Below are 12131 nucleotides of genomic sequence, written 5' to 3'. Positions count from 1 at the left end.
AGCCAACAAAGTTTATAGTTTGGCTTGCGGCCGCTAAAATGTTCGTCACGTCCAGTCATAAAATCAGCATAATTCTAAAATGCTGGCAGGCAAGCAGACTGCAGACAGCAGGCGGCAGGCGGCAGGCAGTAGTCAGCATAGCGACGGCTTTACCATACAAGTCTGCTCCAAATAAGGATGTCCACGTCGCCAAGCAGTTCCTGCACGCCAAGCCGTTGGCAGCTGGACGTGCTCTCGAGGCAGTAGTTTCGCGGTGGCGCAGCATATAAAAGCTAAGTGTCCACTGTCTTTCGATATCAGTTCCCAGTGTTCGCACACCCAGTCACACACACAGACTCTCCTTTCTTAACGCTAGTTAAATTGCACAATTCGAATCAAACTTATCGCGAAACTTTTAATTAAATAAAAAAGTATATCCTCGAAAAATTAAACGAACTTAAAACTTCTCCATATTCCACTCGTGTGTCAGCAAAAACAACAGAAAATGGCTAAACTGCAAATTGTCGTCCTGTGTGCCGCGCTCGCCTTCATCGCCTGCATAGCCATCAGCGAAGCGGAGCCTCAGCAACGCGGACAACGCGTATACTATCGTCCTGCAGCTGCGCGCTACCAGCGTCCACGCACTCGCTATCTGGCCCGTCAGGAGGAAGCCGACGCCGTGCCTGAGGCACCAGCAGTCACCCCATACCCTTCTGCGGATGAACTGAAACCAGCTGTGCCCTTCGATGAGGGTTCTCCCGCTACTAACATTCCTGACGAAGTGTACGGCCCACCAGAAGCCAACCAGCCCGATGAAATATACGGCCCACCTGAGGTCGATGCCAACGAGTTGCCCGCCGATGCACCCGTTGAGGCGCCAGCGGCTGACCCAGCTGCCGAAGATTTCCCTGCGCCTTTGGATGAACAGCAAGCTCGCTTGGTAGCTGTTCGCCGCGCTGCTGCATTACGTCAACGCCAGCGCAAAGTGGCTGCTTACCGTCAAGCGTTGGCTGCCCGCGCCGCCGCACGCCCACTCAAGTTGAAGGCAGTGGCCCCGCGCCGCCATTGAGTTGAATGCGCTGATGCTGGAGTGGGAGTGCTGCAGAAGAGCTGCAAAAAGTTGTAAATTTTTGTAAATTTAAGAAAATTTTACCAACTTTTCGTGCTTAATTTGAAACAGAAAAACATAAAAAACATAAAAAGTGCTTCCACTATTATAAATAATGTATGTATGTATGTATGTGTGTATATTAAGTTACTGCTGCGCCCACAGCACCTCACAGGCAATCCTAAACAATGAACCTAAAACAAGGACACCACTCAGCCGACACTATGAGGAGAAGACACAACTTTTGTAAATTATTTTATTTTTAATTTTGTTAACTGTTTGATGAAAATAAAGGTTTTCTTGCAACAAAAATTATGCGTATTATTTGCAGCTCTAGTTTTACGTTATAAAATGAGTTATAAAAAACTGGTTAGTGAAGCCTCAAATAAATTTAAGTTAAAAGAACTCAAGAGTTGTGCCAGGATTGCAAGCCGCTGTAGTCATGCAACAGCAAGTGATGGAAAAAGTTGCTCCTAATAGTGAGTGTCCCTCGGCATATCTCCGGTATATTTCTGTCTTAAAAAAATTCTCATAAAAAGGTTTCACATAAAAAACTGCGTGAGTGAGGCGGAATAAAATGGTAGGTCCCTGCAATTATCGTTTGGTTTTCCGGCATTTCTTAGCAAATAAAGATGCTTACTCGCCGACCTGCGAAAAAGCGCCTTACAATCTTTCTTGCACGAAATCCGGTAACTCCAAGTTAATCGCGCAAAATTCCTCGCGCAAGTTAGAACCGCAGGAAATTGCAGTCATCGGCATGCACGCAATCCAAATATATTCAGCGTTGAGATTATTTTTGAGATTGTTGGCATATAAATTGTGTGCCTTTTCGGGTGCTCTGGCTTCACTGTAGGTGTAACTGGCTATTCCTATCATCGAAATTTCGTAGCAACGCATCACAGCGAAAGTCAATCACGTCGCTCAACGTCAACTCCATTTCCAAATACAAACAAATGACTGCAAGGCTACAAATCAGCTTTGAAAATCACTTTGAAGAGAAGAGGCATTCGGAGCACACTTGATGGCAGTACAAAGGTAAAAGTGTGTTAATCATTACAATAACAAGTATTCGAACAAGCTTGTACTCACACGAAGTGCCTGAAACGCAATTGCGTTGGATTCTCCCGGTTGTTTTTTTCTGTTTCAATTCCCATTGGAATGCCCGATTATGCAGCAACAACCACTCCTTGGCCAACAGAGGAAGGGAGAGCAAACAAAGCGTCTATTGGCGCATGCCACATGCAACATGCCATTCACCTAAAATGAATGCATGCAACGTGACCGCGCGAATTCATCCGTGCACTCGGCGTCCCCCTTCGCATTGCGTCAATTTTTGTGGGCAAGCTTTTTCTCAGCCAATTCCAAGCGCACTCTCCAACAAGTTAACGGCTGCAGGTAGCTTAATCGACTACTCAAATGGAATTGCTGGTAGAGAACAACAACAACATGCTCCAAAAATGTCGGCTGTGCGCGTGAGGTTCATTTGTGTATCCCGCTCCGCGCCGTCAGAAAAACGGGCTAGCACATGCATGCAGGCAAATGACTTTGCAATGCAACCGCAGTGTGTGACCTTTCAAGCCGATAGCGAAATTCATAAGCGCCAAAAAGTATGCAGCAAATGCACACCAGTTGCAATGGAAGCCAATGTCCCAGCGCAATGAAAAGTGAATGCTGTGAATGCCTGGCTGCTATGACTGGCGCGAGCATCAAAGATTGGAAATCAATATGCGGGATTACGGCTGGGGATTTGAGAAAAAGCGTGGAATGCAATTAAGCTAGGGCTGAGTTTTTTTACACAAACGCAAATGAGTGGAAATTGAATGGCAGGCCCCGAATAAGAGGAAAATTCTTTGTGCCAAAAACGGTGTTTATAGCTGATTGAACAGAAATAGCGAATGGGTAACACGAAAATGACTCCTCAATGAATCATTTCACGGGGAGTTTTTGGGGGCGTCGATAGTATGGAATTGTGGACAATGAAAATAGCAGAAAGGTTGTAGGTGGAAAAGGGGGAGGGGACGCAGTACTGCAAATGGAGAATTCGGCAACTATAACGCATTTAAAACACCTATACAAGTACTTGTGGGTCAACTTAATTTCTCGCTAAGCAAATATTTTGAGAACAACTAACCTACTTCAGTAGATGCAGCTATGCTGAGTTGTTTACTGCCAGTCCATTCGCAGTACTCGACACTGCATTAACAATGCACTTGAACAACAACAACGGCAGCGTTTGTTACAGCTACTCCGAAGTGAGCGACCACATTGTAATTCGTTGCAACACAGCTCGGCTTTGCTGAACACAAACAAATCTTTACAAAGCCTTATTTACAGAGTTATTTACAAGTACTTATTTGTGCCCACATGCCTGCATACACACACACATTCATACGCCAACTACAATTACACATTTGCATGTTTGCGTGAAAACGAACTACAGTATTTGACAACACTTCGGCATTGACAAAAAACAAAAACAAAAACAAAACGAAAGATAAAACAGGAACACAAACAAACTGCTTAAATTCCGGGTATCGCCACAGGTCTTTTCTACCGAAGTACATGCGAAATCGACCATGTAAAGCGTAGGCGTCGAGGTTGGGCTGGCGACTGGCTGAGGGCTGGCGTAGGAAGTGAATTGACGTACGGCCGTGGCAATACTTTTATTACAATATTTTTAAGCTGCCGTACTTTTATTATTATTATGCTGAGTTTGTTTTTTTTGTTTGGCAATTTTTTGTTTTTTGTTTCTGGCTTTAAGTTTCTGGCTTCTGTGGCTGTGCACGCACTGCAATGCAATTATAAGCATTTTATCGCTTTTAAAATGGCGGTGTTGTGGTCGGCGTAGCAGAAGAAGTACACAGTGAAAAAACAGAAGAAAGCAAGCAACAGTTGGCGGAGTAGTGAAGAGAATTTCATTCTCAAAGCAACACTTGCCTTACGTTGCCTTATCCTGCATGGCACAAACTCAGTATCTACCGCACTAACAAATACTGAATAGCGTAAACAAGATACAGGTAGGCTTTGAAAGCTTAAAATGGAAATTTGAGGGCGCCCTTTGTTTGGAAACCTTTCAAGGTGAATTCTTTCAAAACCGCTATTACCTGCAAGTTATGCGCAATTTGCGCGAAACAATCCGCCAGAAACGCCCGCATTTGTGGAAGAACAAAAATTGGCTCTTGCATCAGGATAACGCCCCTGCTCACACCTTTTGGCCAAAAACAACACACTAATGATGCCACAGCCACCGTATTCCCCAGATCTGCCCTAATGTGACTTTTTCTTGTTCCAGAAACTGAAGAGGACGACGCTACGCTACGATTGACGAGATAAAGACGGCACCGAAGGAGGAGCTGAACAAGATAAAAGAAAATGATTTTTTGAAGTGTTTCGAAGCTAGAAAAAACGTTGGCACAAGTGCGTAATATCTCATGGGGATTACTTTGAAGGGGACCAAACAGATTTAATGAATAAATAAACAGTTTTTGAAAAAACACAATATTCGCGATACTTTTTGAGCACACCTCGTATATCGAGCATATTCGATAATTGACGACAATTTTTCGCAGTCTATCTAAATAATCATTACAATGTTCACAAAAAAAAATCGATTTTTTGCCATAATTAATTAATTAAACCGCGAGCTTGTCATGAATTTTGAATTAGATAACCACTTAAATCTAAATGTTTTTACAATATACGTTTAAAAACCCCGTTTTCAGTACATCTTATGTTTTTTTCTAATTTTTTGTCGGATATTAAAAAATATTATCTCACGGAACAATCAGTTCTCTGGAAGTTTAAAGTTAAGGGGGGAGCCTGGTTTATAAGGTAAACAAAATCAATTTTTTTTTTTTTTCGTTTTAAGCGATTCCTAATATCGTCCCCTTAGTATAACAATAGCCTATGTGCTCATAGGCTATTATTTTTTTTATTGAATTTTTGGATTCTCCATCGTCGATTTTATATGTGGTCAAAATTTTGTCAAATTCTAGTTCCACAAAGTGGGTCAAAACGTCAGTCAAAAAATAATAAATATTTACAGACATAACGAGATTTGAGTGGCAGCTACTTTCGACAGAAAGTTTGAAATTCATTTTCTCAAAACATCAAAAAATGTATAGGCTATTTTAATACTAAGGGGACGATATATTTCAGAATATTTACACAAAGTTACAGAGCCTAATTCTCAATATTTCCGTAGATACAAAGCCAAAGGTAGGCGAGCGTTAGGTAGTTACGCTGTGACCGGACAGCAATAGTACAAACTTTATCTTCTTTTCTCGACTTTTCATTTTTATGATTTCTTTAAATTGGCGTACATGAATGAAAAGAAGCTAATAAACCTTTTGAAATGAATCATAGCTTGTTCCCTTCAGTATTAAATTCTCTTCTATTTGAACTAACAAAATAGATAAAAAAAATTTTTTTTGAATTTTTTGAATTTTTTTTTATAGAAAGGCATTTTTTTCTTTAAACCTCCAAAAAGTTGAAATTTTGGAATTTCTCTCAGTTTTCTTAGTTCATCTAGAATAAAAAATCATGATAATTAGGAATCCATTTGAATTTTTTGCTTTAGATAATAATTACGAGCTGTATCTTGTACGCCAGTTGGAAACTCCAGCGCTGCAGCGCTCTACTAATTTCTATGTTACACATTTTTTTCAACTTATTTTAACCAGTACAAAAATTTTTTATACTTTTTAAATGTTCATTAAAAGATAGAAAAAACTCCTTAAAAAAATCGCAAAGAGATGCAATTTTTATACCTCATAAACCAGACTCCCCCCTTAAGGTGATCCGATATTTACCATTTTTAGAAAAAACTGAGGTTGTATAAGGAACTTTAGTTGAACTGCTAGCTATTTAACAAACAGTTATTTACAAAAAAACAACTAAATTTAAGCAAATTTGTCAAAAACATATTGTGCAAAACAAAAAAAAAAAAAAAAAAACAAAAAAAAACACGTTAAAAGGTATTATATATATTATATACCTACAGTTTCATGCCACCTTCGAATGACAGATGGTTTTATAAATGCAGCTTTTTCATTGACGGAAGTGTACTCGGAGGATTGCCATTGTCTGTCGAGAGGCGGCGGCCAATCCAAATTTGGCAATTAAAATATTAGCAATCAATATTAATAAAATACTAAACAACTTTATTTAAAATTTTTACAAAATTAGATTTAGGTAAACAGAAATCAGACAGGCTGGAAATGGATAAAGATTTGTGGTCTCGAAGTGCGCAAGCAGTGGGGGTGCATTACTTGCGAAGCCTTAAAATTCTCTCCATAAAAAGGGTAAAATTTGTGAATACTTCTTTGTGAAGCATTAAAGCTTACCTGCTCAAGTCAACGACGCCATTAACAACATTGAAAATAAACGAAAGTGCAAGGACTCTTTCGCTTTTTTAGAGATTCTAAATTAATTATTATAGTTTTAGCCAAAAATTGTAGGATGTAATCCCTTTGGACTTCGGTCGAATATTTATGCATTAAGATTTAAACGATTTTTCATTTTAGGATGAGCTCGCAGCGGCCCTAAGAGAAGCTTTACCACTAAATACTAATATCTCGCGAACAGGGGATGCCATTGAATTTAGAAACCCCTAGTTCTGGGGATCAACTATCACAGCCTGTGCAAAAAAACAAAAATTGAAATCCCGAGGCAGTGTAATTAGGCAGGCGGAAAAATATATTCGAAATCAAATTAAGCTGGTAAACTGTCAAACGGCCTCAGTTCAAAATAAAATTTACATTTGCAAAAATGTTTGCTATTATTTTTCCCATTGCACTTACCCACAAGCGGCATTTCATGCTCAGTGTTGTTGACATAAAATTTGCGCGATTTTGTTGTTATTTACTCGAGCTATTTGCTCTTGTTGTCGGCACAATTGATGCTACTGCTGAGTGTGTATGTGTTACATAATTGTTGTTGCTTGAATACATTGCTTGCTTGTTCGCAATTTTGTCGTCACTGTTTGTTGTACATATTCGGTTGGTTGTTGTTGTTTTGGCTTACAACTAGCCACCGTAATTGCCCTAACCGACAATTGTTTTTGCTGCACTGGGGCTGTTGTTCTTGCTATTGTTGTTGTTGTTGCTGTTGTTTATTGAAGACAAATAAGTGTGACTTAATTAATGCAATCAAGTGATGTCCTCACCATTGTCCTTCCCGAACATCCAACGGTATTGTTGCAGCTGTCTGCTGTTTGGCTGCTGTCCGCTGCACTCATGGCATTTGTTGTGCAACAATTGCTGGACATTCGCGTTGACAGCGCAACGCCATTAGCTGCAGTGAATTTTCGCCTCTGACATTTGCTACGATAACTATTGATATTCTGTGATTTTTACTTGCGCCGCCATACATAAATTTTTTGATGGGGGTTTTCGCTTTATTTTCCTACATGTAGAGGTCTTTGAGTTTAGGCCGAAAATGCAGTCCCAAATTATAAAAAAGACATTCGATATTTCCAGAGCGTCAGAAATCGTTTGCATCTAAGTGTAAGTGACAACTGGGTACACGAAAATATGGAAATTCCGCTTGCTTGCACAGGAATTCACCCCATTAAGCCCTTTTTGTTTCACGAAAAAAAGATGAAAATAACGACATATAATTTTTTAATATGCCAAACACGGCCGCCTCATCGGCCATTGATATTCATATGCACACATGCACAGCTACCTACTTATGCGTGTGTGTATGTATGCAAGCAAATATGAAGGAAAATAAGTTCTGGCGGCATTATGAATGGAAGTACAAAGGAAAAGTATAAAAATAATAATAAACAGCAAAAAAAGAATTAAAAATATTAAGAGTGAAGAACATAAAAAAGACATCAGAATCAGAAGTTATAATTCTAAACACGTAAAAAATTCCATTTTGCTGAAATCGTTGATGATTATGTCTTTACTTTTTACTTTTCGTACTTATTTGCATTTTTTTCTTATTTTGTTTTATTTTCGAACCATATTGAAAGCGATTTACGAGCATAAGGAATCTATAGAACGAGAATGATGAGGCAGCAAACATGTGTACATGTGTGAGTGTGCGTTTGTGCACCAGTACAAGCGAATTTAAATGAGTCCGTTGTAAGCAAAGTTTCAAAGTTTCCACCTGTTTGGGTCTCTCGATTTTTTACACTTAGCGTCTGGATACGTGCATATGTGGCTGTGTAAGCTTATTAATTTTGAAAATCAAATTCAAATATGGGTTTGGTTGATTGGAGATGTTTGGCGGGTTGGGCGTCAACGGGGCGTATGCGCAACTTCTAGGTGCCTGCGTATTCTGTTGCTGATCAGAGCGCAGTTCGGGAGAGCACTTGAGTTGGAGAGGACTCAATTCGGTGAACGGGCGCACGATTGATTACGTGATCGTCAAATTGACTTTTGATATAAAAGTGATTGCTGGCATCTCTAATTAAAACAGTCGCACTTCAGTATTTGAATTAATTAATTGGCCGAATCTAAACGAAATTCAAGCGGAGTACATTAAAAAAAAATAAAACATAATTCATAATACAAAAAGCCTTTAAAGGACTTCGCTAATAGAGCCTTAAGTATCGAATATATTTTTATAATAATTTATGTGCAACATGTCGCACTCAACGCATTCGCTGCTTCTTCATTTGCTGCTCGCTATCTCGTTGCTCAGCAGCGTTACGCAGGCGGGCCAGTTGCGCAACAATCGCTTCTTAGCGCGTATCGAGAATGCAGATAATGCTGGTGGAGAAGTGGCAGTTGTGGAGGAAGTGTATCCAACACCGTACCCGGCCGCAGGTTATAGGCCAGGACGTGCTTTCAATCTACCCGGTGAAGATGAGGAGGCCGCTGCTGATGACGCGCAAGAAGAGGGCTCCGGCCTAGCCACCAGCACCACTACCGAATTTCCCGCAGATGACTACACCACCACCACGGAGCCTATTGAGGGTGAAAACACCACACCGTACAATTTGGTACCTGCTGAGCTATTAAACGACCGCGTCGCCAAGCGTGGACGTGCACTGAAAGCACCCTATCCACCTTCCGGTTGGCGCCCTAGCCGCGCTTTTCTGCTGCCTAATGAAGTAAAAACCGCACAAGAAGCTGAGGCAGAGGCGATTACACAAAATGATAGGGATATAGTCGATGCGTTCCCAACCAGCACTGCAACTCCACTTGCACCTTTTACAACAGTGCTGCCCGGCATCGAGGCCGCTACTGAAGTGGATCTAGATGATGTTGCTGCCACCACAGATCTTCAGCTGGCGAATGCCAAACCCTCAAAAGCACCCTATCCACCCTCCGGTTGGCGCCCTAGCCGCGCTTTTCTGCTGCCCACAGAAATCCAAGTCTCCGCCAATCAAGATTCAACCATTTCAGTGAATGAACCTGAGTCGCCAGTGTCGCCAGCGGACAAAGCTGGTCATCCAGCATGCGGTGTAAGTGATAATCCAGTGGCGCCGAAGCCCGAAGAGGGTGCCGAAGAGAATCCGGATGCGGAGCGTGTTTATGTTTCGGCGAACTTGGGGCCGGCCGTAGCAGATACGCCGCTCACAGTGCCTGTGGTGTTACGCTCCCAACGCCTTATGTCACCGCCCATTTACGTGCCGGCCGATCGTCCCTTCGCCTACTCCGCCGTTGTGCAGAGCTGGCGCTAAGGTGCGCACATTAAATTAGTGTTTATGGAATTTGGGTCTTTAATGAAACTATAACTAATATATTTGTAAGGCTGATCTGCTCTCTTGTATGTATGTGTACGCTGTAAACTTTCTAGAAAATCAAAAATGCAAAAAAACTAATAAAAGCAACCAAACTCGACTTTTGCTCTCTTACTTAGACTTGTTAGATTAAAACTCCATAACCATTTAATGTAACTGTCTTCTAATTAATTACTGCAAATAAATCCCTTTGCTGAAACTTCTACGAACACACCCAAGCACATATTTACGAAGCATACAGAACTTTTCATACACTTATTTTTGTTGCTCTGCTTTAATTTCTGGTGTTGGTTGCTTGGCTGTCAAAGTTTTAATTACTTCCATTTGGCACTTTGAGCAGAAATTACGAAGTCCTTGCCTTACTGTCGTCATCATCTCCGTTCTTTATTCTTTATTGTCAGCCAACAACTACGAATGCCAAAAATAAAAAAAAAACTATTCAAAATGATGGAGTGAGCAGGTGAATACGTATAGATTGAAGATTTGAAGCAATATTTTGGTGAGAATACTTTATGTAAGCCTAGCGCCTCTTTTTATATAGCCAATTGAGGTCTGAGTATACGCGTAATGCCCAATTTTGCGTGCGCTTAGTGAATTAGTGAATTAAATAAGGCAGCGACTTCTATATCAACTGATTTTTCTTCAGCGAAATATGAATTTTGTAATACTTTGAGCTCTCATTTTTTATCTCTTTTTGTAATTAATTTTTAGGGCTTTTAGAAGTAAAATTTTTATTTGCCTTTAGTCTTTAGGAAACTTGTATTTTCATAGACTAAATTTATGTGATTAAATAATTGAATAAATTTCTTCCAATTTTTTAATATATTTGTCAGTAATCTGCCATGGACGTCACTGCAATTTTTTGTGCTGTTTCTCATATTTTTAGTGCCTTCCATTTTCGTTTTTTGGGGCCACTGTTGATGCTCATGTTTGTTTTACTTGTTGATTATTGCTTCCTTTTGCTGCTGCTTTTGCTTCTGCCTAACAGCAATCGTATGCAGGCATATATGAGTGGATGCAAGGATGTATTTAAATACTTGCGCACTGGTTTGCGTGTCTGAAATGAACTCAGCATAATTTACAACTTGTTTCATTAGATGACTTCGATGCGCCTCAGATATTCAAAGACTTTTTGTGGCTTTATCGACTATTTAGAAACTGTTGTAACATTTCAATTACTCATACATACATACGTATGCTTACACTTATATTATTTGAAATATGAAAAAACATCGATTTCTTTCATGAAATGAACGACTGGACGTAACTAACAAAATTACTTGTTTCAGTGAACCAAAGTAAATTTTGGAGTGCAATGCACCGCAATACTCTAAGACACTCATGTATTAGATGCGCAAGTCTGCGGAGCCTTGAGCCACGGCTAAGAGAGAAAGTGCTTTAATAAGACCATTTTAAGCGAATTTGATTTAGGGGCTTCTAAAGCAGACGACGTCGCCAGTGAAATCTCATGTAAATCTTGAAGCAAGCAGCTTTATTTACTAAGATCTACTTTGTTATAGACTACACAGATCGGCTTGTACAGTTCAAATGGATTCAAACGCTCCGGCTCTGAAATTATTGGATGCGGTACTAGCTGCTGGTAGCAGTGGAAGGCCTCCTCTGATGAGTAATGAGACAATATTAAAGGTAGACAATTTGTAAGTGGAATAAATCAGTAAATTATACTCATTATGCTAACAAAAGTTGAAATCGATCCAAATTCTATGACATCATTTATGCAAATTACTGGTTTTTTTATAATATAGTGTAGCACGCATTTATTGACCTCTAATTGTTGGACAAACTTCTAACAAACGCTTACAAGGAATTCTATATGCCCACACATACATATGTGCATATGTGTGTGTATGTTTATTTGTGACGGGAATAGTAAATAATAGGCGTAAAACTTAAGCAAGAGCTGTTTTTAAGTGAAAAGTCATAAAAAATTATATTTAACTGGTATTCGCGCGGGGCGCGGAAAGTCATAAAAATATTTAAAAAAAAATTCTGGGTCAACAAAGAGTGATGTCATATGAAAAAAAACGTGTGCAGCAGACTAAAAATAGTTACCTATACCATACGTATGTAAATTTAGAACCTTATACACATAAAAGTAACGTAAATACACACATACACACATTCATTCCTAGTTACACAAATAGTAGCCAATAAAAATTTAATAACTCAGTAAAAACTTCAACTCAAATGGAATGCAAAAACGATTTTAAATGGATTTTAAATGAATTAAACAATAAGCAGATGAATATTTTCGATAAATTTACACATTTCGCAGCTCAAAATATGCTCAAAAAAATTGAGAATAGACTAAAGAAAAAACCG

The 12131-nt window shown here is 39.6% G+C and overlaps 2 protein-coding genes across 2 annotated transcripts; both read left to right on the top strand.

Moving 5' to 3' along the window:
- The first annotated feature begins 484 nt into the window (after positions 1-484).
- Positions 485-1048, top strand: LOC129243091 (translation initiation factor IF-2-like). The gene has a single exon (XM_054880207.1). The coding sequence runs from the start codon at positions 485-487 to the stop codon at positions 1046-1048; it is 564 nt and encodes a 187-aa protein (XP_054736182.1).
- Positions 1049-8414: 7366 nt separating this feature from the next.
- On the top strand, positions 8415-9873 carry LOC129241091 (uncharacterized). The gene has a single exon (XM_054877251.1). The coding sequence runs from the start codon at positions 8676-8678 to the stop codon at positions 9726-9728; it is 1053 nt and encodes a 350-aa protein (XP_054733226.1). The 5' UTR covers positions 8415-8675; the 3' UTR covers positions 9729-9873.
- The last annotated feature ends 2258 nt before the right edge of the window (positions 9874-12131 follow it).

The sequence above is a fragment of the Anastrepha obliqua genome, chromosome 3, assembly GCF_027943255.1.
Source record: "Anastrepha obliqua isolate idAnaObli1 chromosome 3, idAnaObli1_1.0, whole genome shotgun sequence".
Lineage (NCBI taxonomy): Eukaryota > Metazoa > Arthropoda > Insecta > Diptera > Tephritidae > Anastrepha > Anastrepha obliqua.
The sequence above is the reverse complement of the archived record's forward strand: the minus strand, read 5'-3'. Positions and strand labels throughout refer to the sequence as shown.

What these genes read in the sequence shown, in the direction of transcription:
- LOC129243091 (XM_054880207.1), top strand. Translation starts at nt 485, where the DNA reads ATGGCTAAACTGCAAATTGTCGTCCTGTGTGCCGCGCTCGCCTTCATC.
- LOC129241091 (XM_054877251.1), top strand. Translation starts at nt 8,676, where the DNA reads ATGTGCAACATGTCGCACTCAACGCATTCGCTGCTTCTTCATTTGCTG.